Genomic DNA, 27252 nt, shown 5'->3' with positions numbered 1-27252 from the left:
TTTTTTTTTTTTTTTTTGAAAGTACTTCATTATGTAAGCAAGCACCTGATATTTTCAGTTAGTAATAACATTGGAAAATTATTGTGGTTAAAAACATAAATTATACATATATATGGTGTTATTCTCCCCACCCCAAGAAGGTAAAGGGGGAACCACCAGAAACATTTACATTATAAGAGATTCTGAAAACTAACTATACATGTACTCCACATACTTAGAATTTTTTTTTATCTTGGGTTCCAGGATTTTTGCTGTAAATGTCTTGGTTTAGTAACAAGTGTAAATATAGTTACAAAAAAACCCCACACTAATCCAAAATTTCCTTATATACAGGCAACAGATAATTACCTTTCATTGTTTTTTACTATCTAACACACAGTTTTCCTTTCATATAAGAAAGCCAAAGATGGGGAATTTTGAAGTTCAAATGCTCTGATGAAATAACCTGATCTACTTTAATCTGTGCTTAGTTTTATGGACCAGTGGTGTGGTGGTAGCAGAGAAAGCAGTGTCGTACAGGAAATCTCCATTGTGCTACAGAAAGATTTTTCTTTCTTAAAGTTTGAGATAGTAGTGTATTATTACAACCACAGTACACTGATCCTTGTTCATTATTTCTGAGTAGAGATTGGCTCTCTTCAGGATTTAGTTTTTCTTTCCTACCTAATGGGGAGGTGATCTGAGAACAAAGATAATTAGAAGAGGCAGATGATGTCTAAAAAGTGTGAACTTGGGGATAATAAAAATAACAAAGTTAGTATGAAGGGTTAGGGAAATTTAAGGTGCAGAAATAGCACTTGATAACCCAGCATTTCAGTGTAATTTTGTTCCACATAAGGATTGTTGCTTTTGATACTGACTGATCCTGACCATGTCTGTAGTTTTTGTTAGGATTTTAAACAATATCTGTCTTGAAATAACCATGTACTTGAATATATTATAAAAAGGATGCTTGCTTTTTTGGGTAACTTTATTTATTCATTTATTTATTTTTGACTTAGTTGTTGATTATTTGGTGGTCTTGCTTACTTGATTGCTTGCTTGCTTTTGGATAGAAAGTTTTCTCCACTGTTACGATGACAACACATGGGTGAAGTAGGGATAGAATTTGTAACCATATTTTGCTTCATAGGCAAGCTTTTCTGGACTGTATCTACTGAGCCTTATTACAGACAGTAAGCCCATCCATATCCCCTTGCCATTAGCCTACCATTGGCAGTCTTCTAGACTTTGAAGAGCAGCCCTGCATTTTTTTAAGGAAAAACATAGGCAAAGATTCCATCTATATCAGGTGTTGGTAAGATTTTTCCATAAAGGGCCAGATAATAAATATTTTAGGCTTTGCAGGTCATATGGTATCTGTCACAGCTGTATCACTGCAGTACATAAGCAATCATATATAATAATATGTAAATGAGTGGGCATGGCTATGGTCTAATAAAAGTTTCATTTACAAAACTAGGTGAGCTGGATTTGGCCCATGGGCCACAGTTTGCCAGCCCTTGATCTAGACAAAAAAAATTAAATTTAAACCAATGAGAATAATTTCAAGGTACACTTTATTGTATCCTTTGGCACAGGACAGAAATAAAGACTACTTCTTAGATCTTAAGGAAAGGAATGTTTCCATTCTGCAAGTTCTTCCTTCCCCAAAATGTCGCTAATTGAATTTTACAAACTTTATGTAGTTTAAAAAATGCTTCATTTTATATCATGATGAAGTGGAATAAGAAGCAGCCAGATTTTAAAGTAAAAGCTTACTAAGATCCAAAGAATGTTTCCAAAGTACATTGGTGGTGGTGGCAGTGATGATGGTTATTTGTGCATGTGTATGATTGTTCGTTTTTTATGAAGTTGTTTTCAGCTGCACAGTTTTAACTAGTCATCAAAACTCAAGAGACTGACATCCTGTCTCCTTTTCCTGCTTAGAATTCAAAACAGCAGTAGAGACCATTCTGTTTTCCACTTTGCCTCAGAAGTCGGAGTTCCTAATACTTTATTTAATCTGCCATAGCATTCCTGTTTATGGACCTAAATGATTTGATGTCAGTTCCACCTTCCATTTACCTTTTAGAGATTTCTTGTTATTCCAGGAAGAAGGGTTCGGTCAAATAGCTTTTAGTGAAATGAAATGAAAAGTTAATGTATATAAGTGTTACTTTAAAGGAGCTTTGGATTTCATTTGGATCTTTGACAAATCATCTGAAGGTAGTAGTACTGATCTTCAGATAAGTTATTCAGTACTTACCTGTAATTAATTTTACTCACTTTTTACATATAGTAGTTCTTATTGCACAAGCAGTTAAGTTTCAATGCAGTTTTAAGAAGTTTTGGGCATGTTTTAAGAAGTTTTGACCTTGTTTTCCAGTCTTACTAAGGAGCTTTATTAAAGTATTTGATCCATTTGCGTTACTTTTTCTTATTTCAGAAATAATTTGAATTTCCTAATGGGTTCTTGGTGGCCCAACCTCGAAGATCTTTATGAAGCAAATGTTCCAGTGTATAGGTTTATTCAGCGACCTGGAGATTTGGTCTGGATAAATGCAGGCACTGTTCATTGGGTTCAGGCTATTGGCTGGTGCAACAACATTGCTTGGAATGTTGGTCCACTTACAGGTATTTTAAAGAATATGCTTTTTTAAAAAAAGTTTAATTTATAAAGGATTGTATCTGATAGGTTTATTTTTTTTCTTAGAATATAACTCCCTAGAAATTGGAAGAAGAATTGTGTCTCCTTGAATAAAATTTTAATTTGTAGTACCAGAAATTAACAAGTAGAAATACAAGACCATAGATTTCAGCAAATAACAAATTTATGTCTTTATATACAAGGAAGATATACTTTTAATACTTTTAGAGTGCTTGGTTTTGTTTTATAAAGGAAACCCTTTATGGGAGAAGGCAAAATGGAGTGGTTATTCATTCTTTCAGATTTTCTTTTATCTGGTATGTTGTATGAATAGCCCTTTTATGTCAAAATCTGTTTGAATTATGCCTGCCTTCAGGCAGTAGAAAATTCAGATTAAGGATATGGCCTTTAGAGCCAGAAAGACCTGGATTAGGACCAGGATCTGGCTCTTGCAACTTTGGGCAAGTTATATAACCTCTCTGAGCCTCAATTTCTTCATCTGTATAATGGGAATAATAAAATTAATAAGGTGATGATAAAAATGAAATAAGATAATATATAAAAATAGCTCAGCACAATGCCTGGCACATAGTTATAGTAAGCACTCTTTATGTGTTCACTACTGTTGTTATTGCCATAATTATCAAAGAAACATAAAAATTATTTTTGTAATGTTTTGTGGTTTTCAGAATTGGTATTGATATCATCTGAGAAGGTGATAATGGTAACTTCATATCTTTTGGTACTTTGGGTTGCTATTTTATAACTGTTTTTTTTTTCCTAGCCTGCCAGTATAAATTGGCAGTGGAACGGTACGAATGGAACAAATTGCAAAGTGTGAAGTCAATAGTACCCATGGTTCATCTTTCCTGGAATATGGCACGAAATATCAAGGTCTCAGATCCAAAGCTTTTTGAAATGATTAAGTAAGTGCTTTCTAAAACTGCTGTAGTCCCTCTCTTTTTGGGGAGTGTTAACTATTCAGTACTTCCCCCCCCCCCAGTAGAATTATGTTGACATCACAACAAAATGGTCCAGAAGTCTAATAAAATGTAGTACAAGAATCCACACATTAAAAGTATTTTTCCCATCCAGATAGTCAGTACATTATGGTACAAAGAGGATTGAAGGCACACAAATGATTCTAAACCAGTAGATTCATGGGCCTGTGCTTCCCCACTACCCTCTGAGCCACCTGATTCCTAGGAGAACTTGAGTTTTAATATTGAAAGACTGCCCTTGGTATCAGGGGGAGAGAATGGCATCACAGAATAATTGCTGGTACAGATAAATTAGCATTTAATATAGGGACTTAACTAAAATGGCAATTTTTTACTTGTTTTAATGAAATCATCCATCTTATAATTGTCCCTTTTCTTAGCTGCTTTAAACACCTAATACAAGTTATTTGAATATATATATATCCTACTAAGCTTCTCATTTATTGTCAGTTTCTATCTTAGCTATTTTGTAAATATATTTAGAAGTAATATTTTCAAACAGTGCTATATAGCAGTGTTTCCCTAAACTGTATTTTCTACCACTGCTGCCCCTACCCTGAAAAGGTGGGCGATTCTGGTCAAAGAAATATGGAAAATGATGGATTAGGTTAAGTTTTACAAGTCCTTTATTCTTTTAATAGTTTTTGTAAAATGTTGTAGAGACTATAAGTGTTGATACGTTTTGTGAATGGGGAAGGAGGAGGGTTAGATAATGTTATTTCCCAAACTTATTTATTTGACCAGTATCTTTGAAAGAATTGATCTTCTCAAAAACTCATTTTGGAATACACTGCTTTATACTCACTGATAAAAGATTTATAGTTTTCATCTTTGTTAAGGTAGTGCTTATATTAAGTATTTCTCCTGCAGCTATATTAATTTGGTCAGCATATGTTGTTTTCACAATACTGTCTTTTGAAAGTTATCCTGTCTTAATTAAATGATTTCAAACCTAAGTCCAAAATTTCATTCAAACAAATTGTGTGGTCAAGGTAACATACCTCTGGATTAGCTTATGATATAGTCCTTTATCAGTTGCAGTATTTTAGCTAGTCTTGGGCAGAAGTAGTAGGGGAGACAAGAGGTAACAAAACCCAAATCATAGCAAATAATGTACAAATCCTTTTTTAAAAAATTTAAATTCAGTTAATCAGCATATAGTGTATTATTAGTTTCAGAGGTACAGTTCAGTGATTCATCAGTCTTATATAGTACCCAGTGCTCATTACATCACATGATGTACAAATCCTTTTAAAAAGTTGGATCTTGGGTACCGTATTCTATAAATGTAATTGATAGTGGGATGCGAGGGGTTATCTATCCATTTATTTTATTATATCTGACGATGCTACCTTGCTCTGAAGGGCAAGTTCAGGGTTACTTTTGGGGGAGAAATGATTTAAAGTCACAGAAGATGTTTAGTAAATTTGAGATAGGCATAAACTAGAGGCTAATTCAGATCTCCTGAGGGTACAGGGATGGTACAGCATAGAAACCATTTATCAAATAGCTATGTATATTGAAAGTGACTCATTACATTTTAGATAGATTAGGATTTTATAATTGGGAAGGATTTTTAAGGTCACTTAGTCAAAACTACTACTAACTGCAGTAATCCATTCTATAGCCTCCGTAATTTGTGGTCATCCAGCAACTCGTTGAACGTTCTCATTACCTCACTATAATTCTTGAGCATTCTTTACAGATTGGCCTGAAATCTACCTGTTATTTAGTCCTAATTCCCTCAATATGTTTCGGATCTATGTAGAATATATTCCATTCAACAAGTGTTTAGGAACCAACTCTGTGCTGTGTTTAAGTTAAAACCCCACCCCTCAGGGGACTTAAATTCTAGTGGAGCAAGACACAGAGACCACCAGAGAGATGAATAAATTACTAACAAGTAGTATGAATAAGTTGAAATGCATTATTATTTGGGTGGCGGGGGGTGGGAGTGCTGTTTTTTCTACAGCAGTCATGGAAGGTGTCTGAGAAGATGAATTTTGTGCTTAGACCCATATACTGAGGTGGAGTCAACCAAGGACCTAGGGGTAGAACATTTCAGGCCTGAATGCTGAATTGGAAACAGCTTTGGCATGTTTGTGGGACAGAAAGGCAGAATGAGAAAGAAGGGAGGGGTTGCAGTAAGCTCAATGAAGTGAACAGGAACCAGATTGAACATGGACTTTTAGGACATGGTAAGCAGTTTAAATGTTAGTTCTGGGTGTTATAGGTTACCACTAGTGGATTGTAAGCAGGAGACGGATGGGTTCTGATTTAAACTTTTAAGAAAATGTATCTGGTTGCTTTGTAGAGAATGGATTCCACGAGGCAGTGTTGGAAAGGGGGAGTGGGTAGACAGAAGGCAATTGCAACAGAACAGACCAACCTAGACAGACATTTTACCCATGAGGGGTGGAGAGAGGGATCAAACTAGGGTCTGTGGGGGAGCTAAAGCTCTCAGAACTTGCTCATACGTTGTAGCATGGGGGGGCGGAAGTGGCAAGAAAGAAGAAGGAATCAAGGGAAGATCATTGTCTATTCTGTTCTTCTTCCTACCTGGCTTCATTAAACATCTCTCACCTCTATCATCTTTTCCATCCCTCCGTCCCCATCATCCTTGTCATCCTTCTAGACTCGTTCTAGATTATCATCATCCCTCTTAACATTTGAAATGTTGAGCATTGATACCCATATTCATCTTTGTTATAAAGTTGTGTTGAAATTGGATACACAGAATTTGGATGTTTTTCAACTTAAAATTACCCATGGTACTGTTGTTCCTTGTACCTACCTTTTTTTTTTTTTAACCTAAATGCACTTACTTACTCCCATTTTTACTTCGTGCTACAAAATATTCAGTCATTTGAATCTTTCTTGTGTTCCCCATTATATTAAGAATTCTGCTCCCAGCTTGAGTTGTCATGAGACGTGATTAGCAAGCTCCTTTTGTCATCACACTGATTGAAACTCTTCACTATAAATTCAGACCCCTAAGCCTTGCTTTATAAACTTCCCTCTTAAAACATAGCCATTCAGCTATTACTAAAAATGTACTTTTCACCAGCCAGCATTGTTCCTTTTCTTTCATTTTTACTTTCTGTAATTTAATGAATATTTGCTAACTCTATACAAGGCTCTAGGCTAGGCACTAGAGAGGGTATATGTGTCTGTCGTCTGTCTGTATCTGGTATAGGTCTTGTCTTGAAGTAAAAGTGCATATAAATAGATTGAAAGAAATAGAGAGATCCCCATTGGGTTCGTTCCAGCCTCATGGAATCAGAAGTCTGTGTATTGTGGGAAGCAGGTAATTTGTGTGAAGTGGTAAAGATGTAGAGGCAGGGAGAGGAGAGAGGACAGAGGAATAACACCTAAAGCCAGTTTAAGACCGAACTCTTGAGTCATCAGGAAGATGCTTCAGTTCATCTACAAAGTAATACATAACATGTCTCCTTCAGTCCAGCATAGCCACATTTTCCTCCAGTGAGGGAATAAATAAATACCCTTTCTTCACTTGAGCACCAGGTGAAATCGTTGACTTATGTGGAGAAGCTCTGTTGTACTATTACAGTCATATTCAGCATGGTAAGGCTGCTGACTCTGTGAGAGGCTCAGGGGAACTTCTGCCTAGAGAACCAGCAAGTGCATACTCACTCCAGGTCATCTTTTCTTCCGCCAGCTCTCCTGTGCCCAGCACCTACCTCTTCTGCTCCTCCGTCCTGACTTCTTCCCTTCTGGGTATTTGCGTGATCTTAAACGCGTACGTGATACAACTTGCTACGTATGTGGTGGTACATTCTAGCTTGAGGACAATGTGTGTGATGAGTAGTAGAATAAGATACAGGTAGTGGCAGATCATGGTGTGCCAAACATAAGTCTATTCTGTTAGATAGCTTTTGATGGGTTTTTAACTAATACGATCTAATTTGGGTTTCATGAGGTTCTTTCTAGCAGTTAAATAAACAAAATAAGCTTTTGGATGGTAAGAGAAAGGAGTGAGTCAAAGATAGTTTGGGTTTTCAAGTGTGGGTCCTATGTGGTTTTAGTAATAATCCTAGTTAATAAATTGATTTTGGGGGGCATGCCTGGATGGCTTCGTTGGTTAAGTGTCCAACTCTTGATTTTGGCTCAGGTCAGGATCTCAGGGGCATGAAATCGAGCTCCGTATTGGGCTCTGAGCTCAGATCTGCTTAAGATTCTCTCCCTCTCCCTCTGCACCTCTCCCCCCATCACTCACATGCTCTCTCTAAAAATATATATATAAATAATAAATTGAATTTGGTACTTAGCTGAGCACTAAGAATAGTGCTTCCCAGACTGTATCTGAGTTCTGCCTCTCAGCATCCCAGGGTCACCCAGGTGGTTAGAGCCAGGATTAAATGCCCATAGCTGTCTTGTATGAAAGCTACTTGTATGTATCTTCGGCACAGTACTTCGTTTTGGGGCGAGGTGGCAGGTTTGAGGAGCCAATAAAATAGTTGGATAGAGCTGTTTCGCAGAAGCTGTAGGAAACGCAGACCTCCAGAGAGCAAAGTTAGAGCTGACAGACTAGCCGTCTGTGATTGCTTGGAGAGAAAGACAAGGGGAGGGGTTGGGGACAGAGCTTAAAGGAATACTTCTATTTAAGAAAAGCAAATAGTGAACCAAATAAAGGTCAGAAGACAGGATGGAGAATGTATTGTTACAGAAATAGTGGGGGTCTTTTTCCACAAACTCGGCTTTGCTGTAAAATTGTACCCACAACATTGCTTTGGTCCTCAAACCTAGTATCCTGCCAACAAAGGAAGGTGTATTGGTTTGTCCTGGCTTGTGAGCTCTACCGATTCTTAAGTAATGGTTCTCTCTTGACATTTCTCTCCTTGGCCTGAGTCTTTTTCTTCATCTCCTGTCCACTCCACCATCCATAGCAATTTGGCTTTCTACCTGAAATATGCCCCAGTCAGTTCTCTTGCTGAGGTTACTCTGACCAACTAAGCTAAACATACAAAGGCACAAATGCAAATTTTCTTTAAAATTCCCCATTCGTACCTCAAATCTGACGCCCCACTTAACCTTGTCAGCCATTTCTCCCACTGCTGCCTTTAGATGTGTGCTTGAATTTTCCATTTATTTTTGCTACTCTCTTTTGTATTTTAAAACATCTTTAATATGAATTGCAATTTTTACACTTCCCCCTTTTTTCTCCTTGTTTGAATTATCTTTTAGTAAGGCATTAATTCAATAAACATTGTGAATTGTAGGCTATTTAAAAAAAAATTATCAGCTCCATGTAAGAAGTGGAATGGAGAAGATATATATACATAGTCCTCTTACTTAACTTCCTCCCTGAATTACTGTTTTAGTTCTAAATACTATGAATCAGCATGTCATTTTTGGGTCTTCATAGTTAAGTGTTAATCAGAAACAACGTAAGCGAAATTTACCTTGTGCCTTTACATCCACTCACTCATTCAGCTCCAGCCAGTTCTTTTCATGCTTTCATATTTGTTTCATATTTACTGTGAACTGAATTGGTGCTGTGATACTGTGCTGTGGGAGAAAGGGACTTGATCACTTCTCAGGCCACTTATAATATATGGGGAAATAGTCAATGCATTAAAATACGGGATCTTTCCTCGTGAAGATACTGGTTTAAAAAATGGAGGAGCACAGAGGAAGGCACTTCTGCGAGAAGGGAACATTAAGGAAAGGCTTCACAGAAGTAGTAGTACTGTAGCTCCATAGTCCTTTATCCTAAACCCCTTAGGCCAAACGTGGTTTGGTATGCAGAATTCTTTGGGTTTAGAAAAGAAATACAGTGCATATATGATATATTTTGTCCTTCAAGTAAGGTCTGTTTCAGTATCCTGGTATCAAACACATTAATATTTCTGCAGTAAAACGTACAGTCACCCTGATGAGATAAGCGAAACCTATAAAAAGCCCCAGGTCAAGTTTCAACACAAGTGAGTTTATGCAAAATTTATGAAAAATTTGTGGGAGTATAGTAATAGATCATGTATCTCTATTGGCACTGAGTGATTTAATAATGGGAGAATGGTAGTCTCTCCTGTTGCCACCTACTAATTCCTCATTATCGTTTGAGAATGAAATTACCTGTAGTTATTTCAACAAGTCAACATTACTCTTGTTTTTTTCTTTGTACTTCCCAAGTTCAAATTGGGTGTTTTAGAGTCCTGCAATTCCATAAAGTACTTTATCTGAGTAAATCATATAGTAATCTCTTTCAATATCTACATCCTAGTTGCTTCACTAAAATATAATAATCTTCATACTCTGCTTCACGTTCTTCCAAATATCTTCTGCATTGGCGTGAGTCAAAAGAATATTCATTATCTTGATTACTTCCTTCATTTTATAATGCAGTGACCTTGATTTGAAAAGTTAACAGCCTAACTCCTTAGAAAAATTATAGTGGAAGCTCAGTGAATAACTGTCTCTTCTGATTTCCTGTAACTATCTAAATATAAACTTTTTTCCACATACCCTGTATATTATAAACAAACTTAGTTTCTCCTTCTTTAGACCAGACTTTTAAGTGTCTTTTCAGGTATAAGCCCTACTTGTTCATATTAGTTGAAGAGTATAGATTTAGACTTACGTTGCTAAAAATTGCAGGTAGACTTCACATTGGCAATAGCCACCAGTGGGAAGCCTTTAGAATTTTAAATCTTTTATGGGCTCCTGGGTGGCTCAGTTGGTTAAGCTCCAACTCTTGATTTCGGGTCAGGTCATGACCTCTGGGCTGTGAGGTGGAGCCCCGAGTCTGGCTTGTGCTTAAGATTCTCTCTCTTTCTCCCTCTGCCCTCTCCCCACCACCCTCACTCGCTCTCTCTCTCTCAAAAAAAAAATTTTTTTTAAATCTTTTTAATAACCAAATTTGCATGTTAGGTCATTTGGCAGCAAGACGAAACAATAAATGGAGGGCAGAAGATTTGGAGGAATAAATGAGAAGGTAGTTGCTGCAGTTTAGACAAGAGGAGGGACAAAGGTTAGAGGGTAAAACAGCCTACACTTGGTGATATGGTGGAGGTAAGAGAGAAATCTGTCCTGCTGGGGCTTTATCTTGGGGAGGAGGTGGGACATCTGTGCCTGTTGATGAACCTGGGGGTAAAGGAAGAAGAGAGGAAATGCGTTAGGTGTGGGGAGTGATTACCAGCTTGGCGGACTTTAGATATGCAGAACTTGAATGTCTCCTGTGATGTTTAGTGGGGATCTCTGTTAAGTAGCCAGATGACTATATGGCTCTGTTGCTTAGAAAAGGAGTCTGGTACACACATTTGTAACGTTCACCTGGCTGACAGGTAACCCTCCTAAGGTGTTCGCTGTTAAGTTTTCTGAACCATTAGCTATTCTTAAAATAGAACAGTGCCTCTACAACGAAGTGAAGTAAGAAAGACTCGAAGTGTAAGGCTACTGATCTTTTCCTTTAACTCATTGAACTGTGACATTTTTTCCATATTAATACCTTGTTCTCCTTAAAATATATCAAATTTGCATGTAATGCATTGCTGCGTGTCCCCACTCCCAAACTTGTTTATAGTTTTTCCTCCAGCTTTTTATTTTGTAATTTTTAAAAATCTACCAAAAGTCAAAGAATAGTACCTCGAATGTCTGTATAACTGATCTGGAGTCGTCAGATAAGTTTTTGCTACATTTACTGAGCAGTCTCCACATATGCATATGCACACACTTTTTTGGCTGAGCCATATGAAAAAGTAATTTGCAAACATTATGACATGACCCCAAACGCTTCAGCCTGCATCTCCAAGAATAAGGATATTCTTGTGTAACCACAGTACTGTTTAACACATATAAGAAATGTGAAATTCAGTAGTAATTAGCTGATATACAGTCTACATTTGAAATTCCCCAACTGTGCAGAAATGTATTATTGTAGCTCTTACCTCTCCCTGCCCCACCAGCCCCTATGATGCTGACATTGATTTCAGTATGTAGTCATTGTGTCTAAATCTGTGAGTCTTTTTACATGATTTCTTTTCTTTTTTCTTTTCCTTTCTTTTCTTTTCTTTTCTTTTTTCTTTCTCTCTCTCTCTCTCTCTCTCTCTCGCACACCTTTGTGTTATACAGAGTTCCACATTCTGGATTTGTGTTCTCACAATTTTATTTGGGTTGTACATTTTTGAGATCTATTGAACGTACTTTAAGTAAATCCCTATCCCACTCCAGTATAAACTATGTCACAGCTATTTCCTTTGGTAGGTCTAAAAATGAAGTTTTACTAAATAGGCACTTTAAAACCTAAAATTGAGGGTGGGGAGATTATTGATGCTGATTATCCATCTTCATCATAATATACAGTTTTTACTCTTTGGTTTTAATTTTAAAATAGTTGAGAGCTAGGAGAAACGTCATTCTTTGAAAATTCATGACTCCCATTTTCAAATATTTGAGGTACATTGCTTTGGCCTACATTGTCTCCCTGTATAGTGCTCTTACATTGTCTCCCCGTAGTGCTAAGGCTCTTTTTAACTTGACTTTCATAAGACTCACATATTCATTCTGTTTTAGCATTGAAGTATTCCTTTTAACAGGACCCTTAAAAAGGAATCAAATGATGGTGTAGCAAGTGAGCTCTGGAGACTGTTGGTACTGATTAGATTTCCCTGTAGATAACAGGCTTTCACAATACATAGATTCCTTTAGATGCAGTTGAATGGTTTAATCTCAATAGTAGATGAGGCAAAGTCCAATAAATACGGTATGAATTGTTGGGATCGTGTTGGGCTATTATCAAGTTAATGTAATGATAGTATGTTTCTAATACGTTGGAAACTGGTTCCTTCACCACCTACCTTGTTAGTTCCACTTAAGTTGCTGTGATGGTAAGTAGTTCAGTACATTTTCAAATGTCAAAAACAGAATGCCAGAGATCCCATTTTCCTCTAAAAAGTTCAATATTAGAAAGTCTCAGATTTAGGAGGAGCATATCAGGTAGTATGCTGAGGAGTAGAAGGTTAGTTTTCAGAATACATATTCTCTTATCAACCTCCTGGTAATCTGCTAGGTAGTTACACATTCTAAAAATACGAATACTTTATAAGCCAGTACTTGAAAATAAATTTTCTAAAATTCCAGTAGTATCAAGTCCATTGAAAACCACTCCCCACAAACTTAAGTTCTTGTCATATCATTTTGTCATACTTTTGATCACCTATAATGCACCTTTTTTGGTCTGTTTTTAAATGTACCATTTTATATGCACAATATTAATGCTTTATAAAGTACTTTCTATGTGCCTTTCGTGTATATGTGATCATTATATGTTCGTTATTTGCCTTCCTTTGTAATTTTTCTAAGTCTTAGGTTCTGTGCTATTTGATCTCTCAGTGAAATATCACAGGCAGGGCAGCACTGTGTAGTTGTTTGAAGTCCAGTCTGCCTTCATACCTCAGTTGCTCTGTTTATTGGTAGGGGGGACCATGGGCAAATTACCAAACTTACTAGTCTTTGTTTCCTTTTCTGAAAAATGGGAGTAATAATTGTCTTTCTAATACACCTTTTGTAAGTATTATGTGGGTCTTAGCATAGAGTAAGCGCTCAGTAAATGGTAGCTATAGTTATAATTATTAATACTAATATTAGTTATAGAAACCTCAGTCACCTTATAGTTTTCAAGTATAATATTCATGGACCTAGGGCAGTGGTTCTCAACCATGGGTAGTTTTGCCTCCCCCTGACCCCTTCCTCAGGGGACATAGGGCAGTGTCATGATTCGAATGGGAGGGGTACTGTGGATGTTTTGTGGGTAGAAGCTAAGGATACTGCTAAGCGTCCCACAGTGCACGGGACAGCCCCTCACCACAAAGAATTTTCCTGCCCAAAATAACAACAGTGCCTTGATTGAGAAATCCTGACCTAATGGGATCTAGACTAAACACCATTTAAGTAATCTGTCTTAGGTTCTTTTTGGTGTAATTACTGCACTTTTACTTGGCACTCATTGCACGGGTTTTTTTTTTTTTTTTTCAAATTAAAAAAACTTCAGTTTAGTAATTATGTAATTATTTTAACATAGTTTAAGAATCTGACATGTTGAATTTAAATACTGATCACTAATTGCCAGGCACTAATCTAAGCATTTTATATAACACATGTAATTCTCATAATAGCAGTATTAGTTAGTTGTCCTCTTTCTGCAGTGAGGAAACTGAGGCACAGAGAATATGAAGTATGCGTGGAGCTGGGATTTGAACCCAGGCAATCTGGCTCTAGAATCTGCTCTTATCTCCCCCCTGAAGCTTTCTTTCTATAGTCTCTTAAAGGCTTTTATCATAAAAATGTGATTCATGAAGTTGGTATTGTACTAATGTCTGTTGAAGAATGATGCTACAAATTTTAGACAGTGTTTCCAATTTCATCTCTTAAGAAGTAAAAGGTTTGCACTGGTTCTTAACTTCCCTGATCATAAAAATCAGCAGAGACTCTTACTAAAATAGGTTTCTAGTCTCTGTTCCTAACAAGTAAATTCAAAGCTCTATGGGAAGAACCCTGGGAATCTATTTCACAGTGGCCTAGATGAATCCTCTGGTCAGGCAAGTCCCTGATATCGTAGACTAGATTAGATCTTTTAAAACTAACAATATTTTTGTTTTCCCTTTTTTTGGTACATATTATAGATTATTACCCTACCTACATAATACAAACTTTATCACAAGCACAGAGGTCTTGAGTATACATTAAAGCAAATTGTTCAGTATTAACTCCCTTTTCCCTTTGATTCCCATTTTTTAATGGATAAATGAGGTATATTCCAGCTCTTTGGTAATATCCAGTTGGCCTGATAATTGATTGAGAGGGTATAGCCATGAAGACCAGTCCACAGTTAGTGTAGATTCTAATGCTCTTGTCCTGGGGCTGGGTCTTCTGAAACACCATTGGGTTAACCATACAGTGCTTGACCGAATAAACACCGAATAAACAAAGTCTAAAAATTCTAAAACTCTGTATCCTCATGGTTAACATTTTCTTTCATGCTTGATTTTTCCATCCAAGAGTTTAAAATTCTTAAGATACTCATTTTATCATTGACTGAGACCTTGATTTTCAGCCATGTGGTTGGTTTAAATGAAACTGTTAGATGTCTTACTGACATTCGGATACTCACTGGTGTCATAGGGGAATGAAACCCTGGAGTGACAGGTGGCAAGTATGTTTCAAGGGCTCACATGTTGGCTCACTTTTCCTGCACGGCTTTTTCAGTAAGATAGATCGGTCGAGGCAGGGCATCTCTTGGTGTACTTTAATTTGTACCCCATCTACTTCTTAGTGGCTACGATTGTTACCATAAAGACTTGGGGTATCAAGCTAACCCATGTTTCATCTGTCTCCACACTGGTATTTGGGAACTAACTTTGGAAACTTAGTCAAGTTGCCCCTGGAATATCTGAATAGTCCCCAGTGTTGTCTTCACTTCAACATAATGTACTGTCACTGTGGCTTTATTCCTTTATTCTCCTGCCCCGGAAACCCCATCCCGAGATTAAAATCTTGTAGCAACAGTTGTTTGTTCCCTGAATAATCCCCATACTAGCTTTGTTCATGGCATTCCCGCTGCCTGGAAGATGTCTTCCTCCCACCTCTCCTTGCTCCCATCTAAACTGACAACTTCTTTATGAAAACTTCTGTGATTTCCCATCTCTCCTCAGTGGAAGATGAGCTTCTCCTTCCTTTTAGCATTCATGGCATACTTCGTCTATCTTTTGCCCAGTGTATTGATTTATGATTATATTGTTCATAATCGTTTGTCCATTTATTGTCTTCAGTTTTCTTATTCTGATATTTCAAGTATATTTGCATTTCTATCCCCTGTGTAAAGCTGTTCACTAAAATTCCATCCCTCTTGAGGTTCCATCTTTGCAGATGGGTTTTTGGGTGGATTGGAGTCTACTGTGTAACCTCAAACACAATACGCCCGCAATTAGCCTCTTCCTTGTGGTTTTCTTCCAAGCCAGAGCTGTCTTTAATACCCCCTGCCTTTTTGTGTAGTCTTTCATCCAGACAGCTAAACACGGGGTCCTGAAACCAGACTGATCCTTAAACGTCACAGAATTTCCTGCTTTTCTAGCTCCTGAAATCACTTCTGACCCTGTTCCTAAAATGCATTTGTTAAAAACAGCATCTTCTATCCTCTACATTTTTATACTTTTTGCTAGTGATTTATTATTTTAAGTTGCATTTTTAATTGCCATAAGATAAATTTATTAAAATTCAGCAAAACTAAAATGAAGAGGAAATGGCAACAGTGATTTTGTTTGACTCTTAGTTTTTAGCTCTTTAGTACACTCAAATGTTGTTGTCTTCACATAAAACCAAAGCCTGAGATTAACCAAAACAGAACCAGAGGACTGTTAAGTCTTGAATAGTTTATCTGTGTCTTCCCTAGGCATCCTTTCCCCAAAAGTTTTTATTTTCTATTTATTTTTCACTACCCTTCAGTTGAATCACACCCTCTCTCTAGGACCTGCTTATTGCTGTAGACTCCAAAAGAGCCTCTGTCTCTCTCAGTTCTTCTTCTGTTCCAACTGCTACCTTTTGAAAATGGAAAGAAACAAAAACTTTTACTGTTAAGGAAAAAAATCAAAGGGGAAGGGGGAAACCACAATTTGGTTATTTGTTGTCAGATCACATTAGTTGAACTATGATTTTCTAAGATTCCAGTATCTCACAAAATAAAAATTCTGGAGCTGTGATTCCAGAAGCAGCATATTTGTGGCTTAGTATTTACTCTTAATATAACCCTAGCTCTAACCCTTTATTGTGTATAGGAAAAACATACACTAAGTGCCTTCTTCTGGATAAAACTACCAAAGGAGCCATGAGTTGTAAACTACATTCTAACTGCCAAAGTAGTCCGTAGTGTTGGAGGCAAAACTTCACTCGCTGAGTAGAGCGGAGTACTGCTCCCCAGAACCAAGGCTCTGTGTTTGAAACACAAAACCAAACTGTCCTGATGGAGCTTCAAGAATCTCCATCTTCAAAAGAGATGAGGGGGAGCAGGCAGGTAAAAAGAGACAGGAAAAGAGACCAGAAAGAAGACAGTACCGTTTGAGGTAGTGAGGGGTGGCTTAACATTTTGTTTTCACAAACCCCTAGCCCAGCCACTTAAAAATGAGCTTTATGACATTAGACAAATTGAGCTTCCCCGAGCCCTGTTTTGCTCATTGGTAAGATGGAGATAAGAGTGCCTCTCGCACAGGGCCATCGAGAGGCCTGCATGGCATAACATGTCTGAAGCACCTCATACCATGCCTCCAGTTCTTATTTTTAATTATTTATGTACTTTATTGTATTATTTGATTATTTTTCTGGGTTTTCTCACACGAGAGCATAGTGGAGTCTGCAAATCTTCCAAAGGTATCTGCAAAGTTTTAGGCTTTATTTTCCTGTGAACGAGACCTTATTTTGAAGCCCTGCTTGGAAAACTTGTTTAGTAAGATCAGAGGTGAATTGTATGTGACGCAGAAAGGGGAAAGGGAGGAGCAGGTACCCACACACAGCTGTCCTATGTTTGACTTGGAAACCACAATCTAAAGCATTATTTTGTTTTTAAATAAGTTAAACAGAAGAATTGCTGAAGCCAAATTAAGAGTGAAATTCTTTGTGATACTGAAAGGATCTGCCTTACAACTGTAAAGTTGCTGTTGTTTTAAGGTTTGTTACATAAATTAACAGGTTTACATATATTTTAAGTCATCTTTTTTACCTTGGCTTAATTTACATGGGTTCTGATAAGTAACAATACTTTAACCTTGTAACTTAGGAAACAGCAAGGAAATATAAATTCAGAGAAATTAAATATGCTGTTTATCGTGCTTTAAATTTTACTTGTTAAGTAATTGAATGTTTATCAAGCATCTGTATGCTGGGCACTGTCCTAGGCAATGAATAAAAGACACAAAAACTTTGCTCTCGAACAGCAGTCAGTCGCTAAACCCATTTCCTTTTCTTTAGGGTATTTTCATTGTCTGCATTTTAGAGCTGCAAAGTGCCTTAGAGACCAGCTAGTCCAACTTCTCTTTCAAATGGAGAACCCGAGCCACTAATTCACAGGAGAGTAAGAGACTTTAGCAGACAAGTCCAAGTAATCGCAGCAAACTGTAGGAAAATCAGCACAAATTGTGAGAATTCAGTATATTGTTGGCATCATAAGTATGAATTTAGAAAAGGTATAAATTATAAGAAGAGTTTACTTGTGTTAATAGAAATGAAAGATTCTATATTATCCTCAAGTTAAAATCAAGTAATGTCTATTTTTCTTCTTTAGCGCTGTAGTGAAACCAATTTTGTGTCATGAAGTAACTAAATCTGTAGTTTTCTGTGTACAGACTCAAAAGTTTCAAAAGCAGCTGTACAGATGATGCAGTTTATGAGTGTCTAGGTAGTGCTGACAGAAGTAACGTGCCTTCCTGCCTTAATAGAATCATAGCAGTTGAGATCTGGAATTTAGAACCCTATGTCAAGGATGAGGACATTGACTCCCAAAGAGGTTAATTGACTTGCCCAAATAAGAGATAAAGTTAGCGACTTCTATTTAAGCAAGGAGTCAGGTTTTTAATATTAAGATCACTGTATTTTGATATTCAGATTTCAATTAATTTTGAACTTTAAATGATCTAATATTGTCATCATCAGACTTGCTGAGCATTGGCCTTATTTTTTAAATAAGAGAATATGCAAGAAATTGACCAAAAAAAATGACAGAGTCACAGATACTAGAACCAAGTCTCTAGGAGTATATCTTTTATGCTAAAGATACACAGTATTCTGTTGCTGGTCACGAATAATTTTTCCCCCATAATAGGTATTGTCTTCTGAGAACTCTGAAGCAATGTCAGACATTGAGGGAAGCTCTCATTGCTGCAGGAAAAGAGATTATATGGCATGGGCGGACAAAAGAAGAACCGGCACATTACTGTAGCATTTGTGAGGTAAGTAACTGTTGTTATCCAGGGTTGTTTTATAAAGCCTCTTACCGCTCTACTTCTGGTTTCTCTTTGGTTACTTTTATTTCAAATTTATAAATTTAGATTTATAAAATTTATAAAGAGTATTTATACTCTCATGTCCTGCATCTTACTGAAATTGACATTATATTCAGTCTTGTTATTTTGTTACTTAGCTGTTAACTATTTCACTAACAGTGAATTAACTCTAAAAGTAATTATGACAGAGTCATTTATCTGGTAGATGTTTAACAAATGATAATCATCAAGATAAAGTTTAGTCTTGAGATTTTAAACTGGTAATAATCCACATGTAAGCAGATGACCATAAACCGGATGTAGTTCAGTATAGCTCCAGGCAGATCAATGCTCAGGCCTCTCTGGTGCAGTTCATAATACACTGGTCAGTCTCCTGTGGCCATGGCTTCTCTGCAAGAGAAGCAGAAACAAGTATTAATGTAGTACTGTTTCTGAAGGAGCTTACATTCTACTCGGAGAAGACAAATTATAAACAACTAATTGTAATATATATTAGACTGTGGTGAACGCAAAGTTGGATCTTACTGTTAGGGTAACACTGAGGGGGAAAATGACCTAATTTTCCCTTCTGGTGTTCACATAAGAATTCACAAAAGTATTAACATTTGAGTCCATCCTTGAAGGATGAGTATGACTTCAGTGGGCTAAAAAATGATGAGAATTGGAAGTGGAGTGAATGTTAGTATGAGGTGTAGGCACAACATGGGAAATGAAATGACTTACTCAGAAAAGGGTAAGTAGTCCAGTGTGACTGGCGCACAGACTGTGCAAATTTTACTTACAAGTCTAATTGCTAGGAAGCTTTATGGAGCATCTTGAATGATTTTAAGGAACTTGATATTTATTCTGAGGTCATTGAAGCCATCAGAAGATGTTGAGCAGGCAGCCACGTTGGCCATGTGTTTGAAAGAGAAATGTGATTGGAGAGAACAGAGATAGGAAGCTATTGCAGTGGTTTTAAGAAAGAGTTGTTATCTTAAGGCCTATGTGAGATTGCAATGAGAATATTAAAGGAGAAGAATTAAAAAATATTTAGAAGATAAAATGCACAAGACAGCCCATTACCTGGCAGAAGTGAGAGGTCGAAGAATGCTCACAGATTTTCTAGCTCAGATCACCAGGTTCTTGTTGTTGCCCTTTGATAGTAGTGGTAAAATGTGAACGCTGAGATTTTAATTAAAACACTGTTCAAAGAAGACAGGAGGTCATGAGAGCTTTCTGTCATTGAATAAATTCAAGGATATGCCAAGGCCAGGGTTATTAATGATCCACCCCAAGCCTTGAAATTCTGTATTCTGAAGTTGACTTTTATTTGAAATGATTGAATCCATTGGCTTTTTTAATGTTGTACAACCTGGCCAAAGCTAAATCTTTGGAAGATCAGATAGATTCTGGTTAGGTGTAATGACTCCTATCCCTCAGTGTTATTTCTTATCCCACCTAAGCCATAGCAGCTCATCAACCTTTCTGTAAATATTAGAGGTATTATTTCTAAAATCGTGCTATACTCATGAATATATCTTTTGCTTGTATTCCTATTCCTTAACATGAGGCTTATAGCTGAACACTCACTGTCACTTACCTGTCAGTTTCCTCGTCTGTAAAATAATCAGATTATATTTATTCAGCATGTGTGTTTTGAGGTTTGTCTTAGCACTGTGCTCTGCTCTGGAGGTGCAAAAGTGAGTAAAACATAGTCTTCATCTTTGAAGAGCTCAGTCTGTGGGAGAAGAGAAGTATCCATCCACAGTGCTCTATGATGAGTACTGTTAAATAGAAAAGTAAACGGAAAATAACGATCACTTTGTTCTGATTGTGTACCATTGTTTTGGATTTAAAACAAAAATAGGCTGACCTTGATCAACATTTAAATTAGGCTTTTGTCGGTGGTTGTAAAGCCTGTGTCATTACTTGAAGTCCCTCCCCTAAATATGCATTACCACCCATGTCTTTGGGTTTGGGCAAAATAAACCTGGTCTATTAAAGATTCTCAAACATGGCCATGTTTGCCTTAGTACCTGCTCTTAACCAGAGATCACTGCCCACAACTCCATGTAAAGTAGAATTCTGTGATTATAGTAAAACAGCACAATAAATAAATAACCACTCTCTCTGTTGAACTCTTTTTCTCTTGCTTAAAATAGGTGGAGGTTTTTGATCTGCTTTTTGTCACAAATGAGAGCAATTCTCGAAAGACCTACATAGTGCATTGCCAAGATTGTGCACGAAAAACAAGCGGAAACCTGGAAAATTTTGTGGTGCTAGAACAGTATAAAATGGAGGACCTGATGCAAGTCTATGACCAATTTACATTAGTAAGTGAAATCAGCATGTGAGTACATACTTAGCTGGATAGGGAAGGAGCAGTGTTTGTTCTGCCACCTGATAAGTAGGAGGTAATGAAATATTTAAATTTTCCTTTTGCTTGTTAGTTACTGCATGAGGAAATATTCATATCATTTCCCCCCTCCTTCACTTCCAAGTATTTATTCCTCTAAAATTGGCGTATTTCATTTTCACTTTCCTTCCCGGGTGAGTCCAAGCCTAAATAATGTTACCGTAATTACATTTTAAAATCTTTCTGTGCTTTTAGAACACTATCCTATCCTTTATGCCATTTGATTTCAGTTGATAAAATGTGTACATAAGTTATTAGTGTCCACAAAATGAATCAGTAAGTGTGGTCTTAAATAGACTTCTGCTTTTAGAGCTAATTATATGTATTTAAAATTTTATCCTTGCCAGAAGTATTAACCTCATGGGAATATTTGATGGAGCTTAACTTCCTGGTACGTTATATAACCTTATGAAATTCAAGTATACTTAGAAATATTGCACAGTTTTTAATTTTAAACAGCAGATGCTTAGGGGGAAGCATTTTACTCTAGCACATCAATAGTTTCATGAATAGAAACACAGATATAATTTATGAATAGTTGATTTCCTCTAATACTTTCCTCTGCATATGTGATCAGAAACTGAATTACTGAAGTTTAGCTCCTAGTTTCACTTAAATGGTCTTTAAGATTTCTTGAAGAAGAAAATTACCCGGAGTATGTTAAACAAAAATATATTATCTCGTTGAGATAGCTTCTGAAGCCAGTCACTAATGAAATTATAATTGGTCTGTGAAGTCATTTTCTGCAAGCCCTTTTTTTTTTTTTCTTTTTTCTTTTTAAGCAATCTAAAAAATGGTCAACCCAATAACATCCTAAGAGCCTTCGACTAATTGGTGAAGTACAGAAAAATATAGGCACGCTGAGTATAGAATAATGGTCTCAGACCCTTCGGAAAATTGGTCACGGAAAATTGGCCACCCGGGAGACAGTAGTAAGGGAGGTTCTAGTTGACATTGTGTAGCAGGCTGTTAAAGAGAATTGTTCTTCCCCTACCTTCCTAAAAGCAGGCTGTGTTTGTAGCCTTGAGCTAGGGACCGCTGTTAACCGTTTGTATACCAAAGTAACATACCTTTTATTTTCAGGCTCCTCCGTTACCATCCTCCTCATCTTGATATTGTTCCATGGACATTAAATGAGACCTTTTCTGCTATTCAGGAAGTAACTCGGTTCTGCACCACTGGTTTTTGTAGCTATCTCGTAAGGCTGCTGGCTGAAAACTGTGTCTATGCAACCTTTCAAGTGCGGAGTGTCAACCCAACTGGACAGGGGAGAGCACTGCTCCTACTCCAGGACTCTCACAAAGCTGGTTAGCTGTACTTCAGAAAAAAAAAAAATAATAATAAATTCCATGTTTTGTATATATCTGACAAAACTGGCAACATCATACAGACTACTGACTTGAAAACAACCTCTTTTATATTTCTCTATTTCTGGGCTGATGAATTGGTTTTCATCTATCTTTTCCCCTTCAGAATTTTCCTTGGAAAAAAAATACTAGCCTAGCTGGTCATTTCTTTGTAAGGTAGTTAGCAATTTTAAGTCTTTCTTTGGTCAACTTTTTTTTAATGTGAAAAGTTAGGTAAGGAACTTTTTTACTGCTTTTATGTTTTTCTGTCTTGTTTTGAAACCATGACGGTTATTACACTTTTGGTTCCTAAATAAAATGTTTAAAAAATTAACAGCCAAGTCACAAAGATAATGGATTGCACATAGACTAAGGAATAAACTTCAGATTTGTGATTTTTGTTTCTAATCTTGATGTAAATTTACACTATTTATAAATACATATTTATTGCTTGAAAATATTTGTGAATGGAATGCTGTTATTTTTTCCAGATTTACCTGCCATTGAAATTTTAAGGAGTTCTGTAATTTCAAACACTACTCCTATTACATTTTCTATGTGTAAATAAAACTGCTTAGCATTGTACAGAAACTTTTATTAAAATTGTTTAATGTTTAAAGAGTTTTCTATTGTTTGAGTTTTAAAAAGACTTTATGTACAGTGCCCAGTTTTTGTTCATTTTTCAAATCTGATTATATATATTTTATATATACTTATGTATGTATATATAATATATATAGAAATCTGGATATATATGTATAAAGATTTAGAACTTAAATTTTTCTCGTTTTAAGTTTCACATCTATGGTAGATTTTTGAGGTGTATACTGTAAAGTATTGCTTACAAAAGTATGATTATTTTTAAAGAAATATATATGGTATGTATCTTCAAGACCTAAAATGTCAGACTGGTTTATTGTTAAGTTGCAATTACTGCAATGACAGACCAATAAACAATTGCTGCCAAAACATAGTATAATAGTAGAAAACAAATAGTGATTGAACTTAAGATTTTAAAGGGAATGTTACATGGGCTTGATAAATCTTGTACATCACTAAGAGTTTTATATGGAAAAAGGTTCAGATGAAGGGCTCTATTTTAGAATGCAAATAAATTAAGAGACTTATTTTTTAATGTTAGGCAATTTTGAAATTTCATGCTTTCCTGCTTGCATGACATGGTTGGGGTGCGGGGGGAGAGTCTACAAGTCCATATCACTGGTAAAAATATAGCAAGCTATATTAGCATTAACAAGTCACTTCTAATTAACAGTAGTATTTCGTTTTATAATGTACCTTGCATTTGGCACATACTCTCTTTTTATCACATTGTTCTTTATAAGATTTTCCAGGAAGCTTTAGTGAAGAAGCATAGAGTATGCTAGAAATGGAGTTATATTTATGACTGAAGAGAATTTATAATCCTATCTGGGGAAATGCCGTGCTGATTGCATTAATCAAGTATTCTTGTTCAGATAGTTCTGGAGTATGTTGTCCTCCTAGAAACAGTTTGAAGGCTGGAAAGCTTGGAGATATTTTATTTAATTAGTTAATTTGGTAAATATTGAATATCTAGTAGCAGTAATCATCTCTCATTTATAACTTCAGAAGGAAATACTTAGAAATCTATTTTAGTTAAGGAGCAAGAGTGCTTGTCTAAGTGCTGCTTAGGATGTGTAACCGCTAATATTTTTGAAATAACTCAAGACAGACATTTTTGCAAATAAAAATTGCAAGCCAGCTACCCAGAAGCAAAGATTATAAGAATGCTAAAGCTATGCCTAAATGTTGCTTAACGAGTTCTAGTTTATCTTACTGACACAGTGTCTTATTTTCTATGGTTTTATCAAGATAGTTTATTGCGAAGATTAATACAGGTTGTCTGACATTTAAGAGTAATTTAGTGCTGTTTCACCAATACATACTTGGAAGTTTTACGTCAAGAATAATACTTGCTCAGCTTTATCTTTGAATGGGTAGAGGATAGGAAATAGAAATCAAACACATCAACATTACTCTGAAGTATAACTAGATCAAGTCTTGTGTAAACTGCTTTCTTTTCATCAATTTAGTATCCTTAATATTTTACATTTTTCAGGTTTCAGAAGAAATAGATTTTTTTTTCTTTTTACTGCTCTCTGTATAGGTAAATCCCATTAAAAGCACACTTTATCCAGATGCCTTAATAACACACATTGTTTAGAGAAAGAAGCTAATTACGAAGTGTGTAAAAAAGCAGATGTTTTTCCAGATAGTAGGAACTGCATCATATTCTTTTCTTTGTCACCGGTTAAATAGGAAATCATATGCCATCAGTAGAGCAGTTCAACTTGCTTTTTAACCTAATTATGTTAAATCAACTTAAAAAAGTGTGGCGGCTTCTTTTTGAAATAAAACCCCAGTCAGTTTCTGAAAGTAGTAAATTGACACAGCCTTAACAATTTCAGCTGAAGTTTAAGATCACATAATACTATGAATTTAACTGAAATGAAGTGTCTGCTTCTCAGAACCTACCTAGTCATTAAATCTTTAAATTATTGTCATGTGTATTTTCATTTAGTCAGTATATTTATTATCTCCTAAAAGCAAATCTAAGATGTGATCCCTGTCCTCTATCCTCTCCACACACATCTAATATGAGAGATTGATGTAATGAACCAGGCAAAACCTAGAAGAGGTAACAAGAAGGGTAATATCGGAGCCTGCATTTCAGCGGGGTTTACATCACACCTTCCTGAGCCAAGAGGATTTGGGAACTTTGGCCAAGGGGTTGGAGGAGTGCTAAAGGGAAGGGTAGGAAGGGTCTGAGATGTGGGAAAGCTGCCTCTTCCATGAGCGGTGCTGACACTTTATCCTGTAGCTAATATGGAATCATACGTGGAATTAAAAGAACAGCACTGAGTTTACAGTAGTCTTCCTGCCTGCCTTAACACACTCCATCTATCCTGTACATGGCTGCCAGAGGGATATCTCCAAAGCAGAGAAATTTAAGGAAGAGAGGATTTGGATTTGAACTTTGGATGTTCCAAGGTTGGAAATAAGAGCACAGATTGGGAAGACAAAAAGTAAGTTCCACAGGACCCACTAGATGTCTTCAAGTGAATGGGGTGCTTCTAACCAGAATAGGAAATATGGAAGTGTGGTTCTGGAGGCAGAAACTAATGAACTGCTTGTAGGGCATCTAAGTAGTTGGACTTAGGAGAGGCCTGGTCTGGAACCATGTGTCTGCTGTTCATGGAGGTGGGACTTAGAGCCAGAAGAGAGATGATCCAGGAACTGAGTTGAGGTGAGAGAGACCAAATACCCACTAAGGAATGTCACGTATAAGAGAAAAGGAGATTGCAAAGGAGAAGAAAGCTAAACCAGCCAGGGTGATTTTGGACAAACTAGAGCCTTTGAAAAATAACCACACCATGCTGCAAAGATGAGGATTACGGGATTTCTTTGGGTTGGCACAACATGGTTGGTGGCACTTGCCAGAGCACCTTCAGTGGAGCAACAGCCTAACTGCTGTGGATGGGAAAAGGTATTGAATTTGAGGGCTGGGCGGTGGGGGTTGTCCGGTCTTTCCAGGGTCCCTAGGTATGAAATTATATTGGTCTTTGATGAACAACAAACGTCACCAATTCTAAACATTTTGTGTCACTGTCCTGGAGTGCTCTGCGCAGGAACAATTTGTATGTGTATTGTGAAGCAGTCCGTATGGTATTTTGTTTCTGAAAGGAAGATGCACTTTTTCAGTTGAACAGGGAAATGAGGATGGTATTTTTTAGTGTGACCTACAGGTACCTGCCATTTACTGACTACCCGTGCAAAGCACAGTGCTAAGTATTTAATATACATTCTCGTTAGTCCTCACTCACAGTGACCCTCTGAGTGGGGTACTGTTGTGTCCCCATCTTACAGATGAGTAAATTAAGGCAAAGAGCTACTATAACTTCCCCCAAGGTTTGTGGTCATTAAGTGTTGGAGCCAAGATTCCAACTGTGGTGATGGAGACCCTACTCCAGACCAGCGCTGTTCTACTGCCCACTGCAGAGAAGTAGGAATTGCTGAGCGCTTACTCTGTAGTCATGCGTGAAAGAAACGTTATATTTTAAATATTTAACAAGAGAAAGATGTCTTTAAATTTGATAACCTATAATTAGGCCAACCATATCTTTCATAGTCCGAACCAGAACAGTTTTGGGATCAAAAGGGGGCACAATTAGTACTTACTGGGATAGGGCAGCAGCCGTAAAATGGGGGCTCTCCCGGGCAAGCTGGGATGTATGGCATAGTGTTTTTAAGTTGGTTTCAGAAGCAGCATTTGGGAGTAGTATTGGCCTCCTCCTTGACTCATACTCCCAGGTTTTTGCGCTCTTTGAATGGAAAGGAAACGGATTAGTGCTGCATTAGGATTAGGGTCCACAGTTGCGGTTGGAAAAGATGGTGAGTGAGCAGGGAGAGTACAAGCAATGGGTTTTAGGAAGTGGAAATGATAGAGGAAAGAGTCCTGTTAAGTCTTAGCGATGGCTACTGAGTTCCAGTCCTTAAGTCAAATAATGGCACTTCAAGGAACTGTAACAAGAAAGTGTATAAATAGAATATTTTCGATAAAATGATTAATAGGCATTTTTTTTTCCAAATTCGGTCTGCCATTTACCAGTCTAGTTTAATTGGGAATCTGATTTAACATACTCAAAATATGATTTCTAAGTGTGCCAACCTGAAAAAAATGTGGAGTCAGTCCGTTTTCTCAGAATTTTAAAGCCATTCAGTGCCAGGTAGTTTACTCCCAAGTGATTAAACATGATTTGAACAACAGAAAGATTCCTGATGAACCTAGGGACTATCCTAACGTATTTACATTATAACCATGCGTGTGTTAAGT

At 36.8% G+C, this 27252-nt stretch overlaps 1 protein-coding gene across 6 annotated transcripts in view; it reads left to right on the top strand.

Annotated features, from left to right (window-relative positions):
- The window catches only part of KDM6A (lysine demethylase 6A), a 204092-nt gene extending 181094 nt beyond the window's left edge, over positions 1–22998 (top strand). For all 6 annotated transcript variants that reach the window (XM_040632725.1, XM_040632697.1, XM_040632731.1 and 3 more), the window contains 5 exons: positions 2429–2616; positions 3414–3555; positions 18455–18581; positions 20780–20950; positions 22117–22998. In XM_040632725.1, coding sequence (XP_040488659.1) covers positions 2429–2616; positions 3414–3555; positions 18455–18581; positions 20780–20950; positions 22117–22146 — 658 coding nt within the window. In that variant the 3' untranslated portion in view covers positions 22147–22998. The remainder of the gene's footprint in view (positions 1–2428; positions 2617–3413; positions 3556–18454; positions 18582–20779; positions 20951–22116) is intronic.
- The last annotated feature ends 4254 nt before the right edge of the window (positions 22999–27252 follow it).

This window comes from Ursus maritimus (genome assembly GCF_017311325.1).
Source record: "Ursus maritimus isolate PB19 chromosome X unlocalized genomic scaffold, ASM1731132v1 scaffold_X1, whole genome shotgun sequence".
Lineage (NCBI taxonomy): Eukaryota > Metazoa > Chordata > Mammalia > Carnivora > Ursidae > Ursus > Ursus maritimus.
Note: the sequence above shows the minus strand (reverse complement) of the source record. Positions and strands in the feature narration are given on the sequence as shown.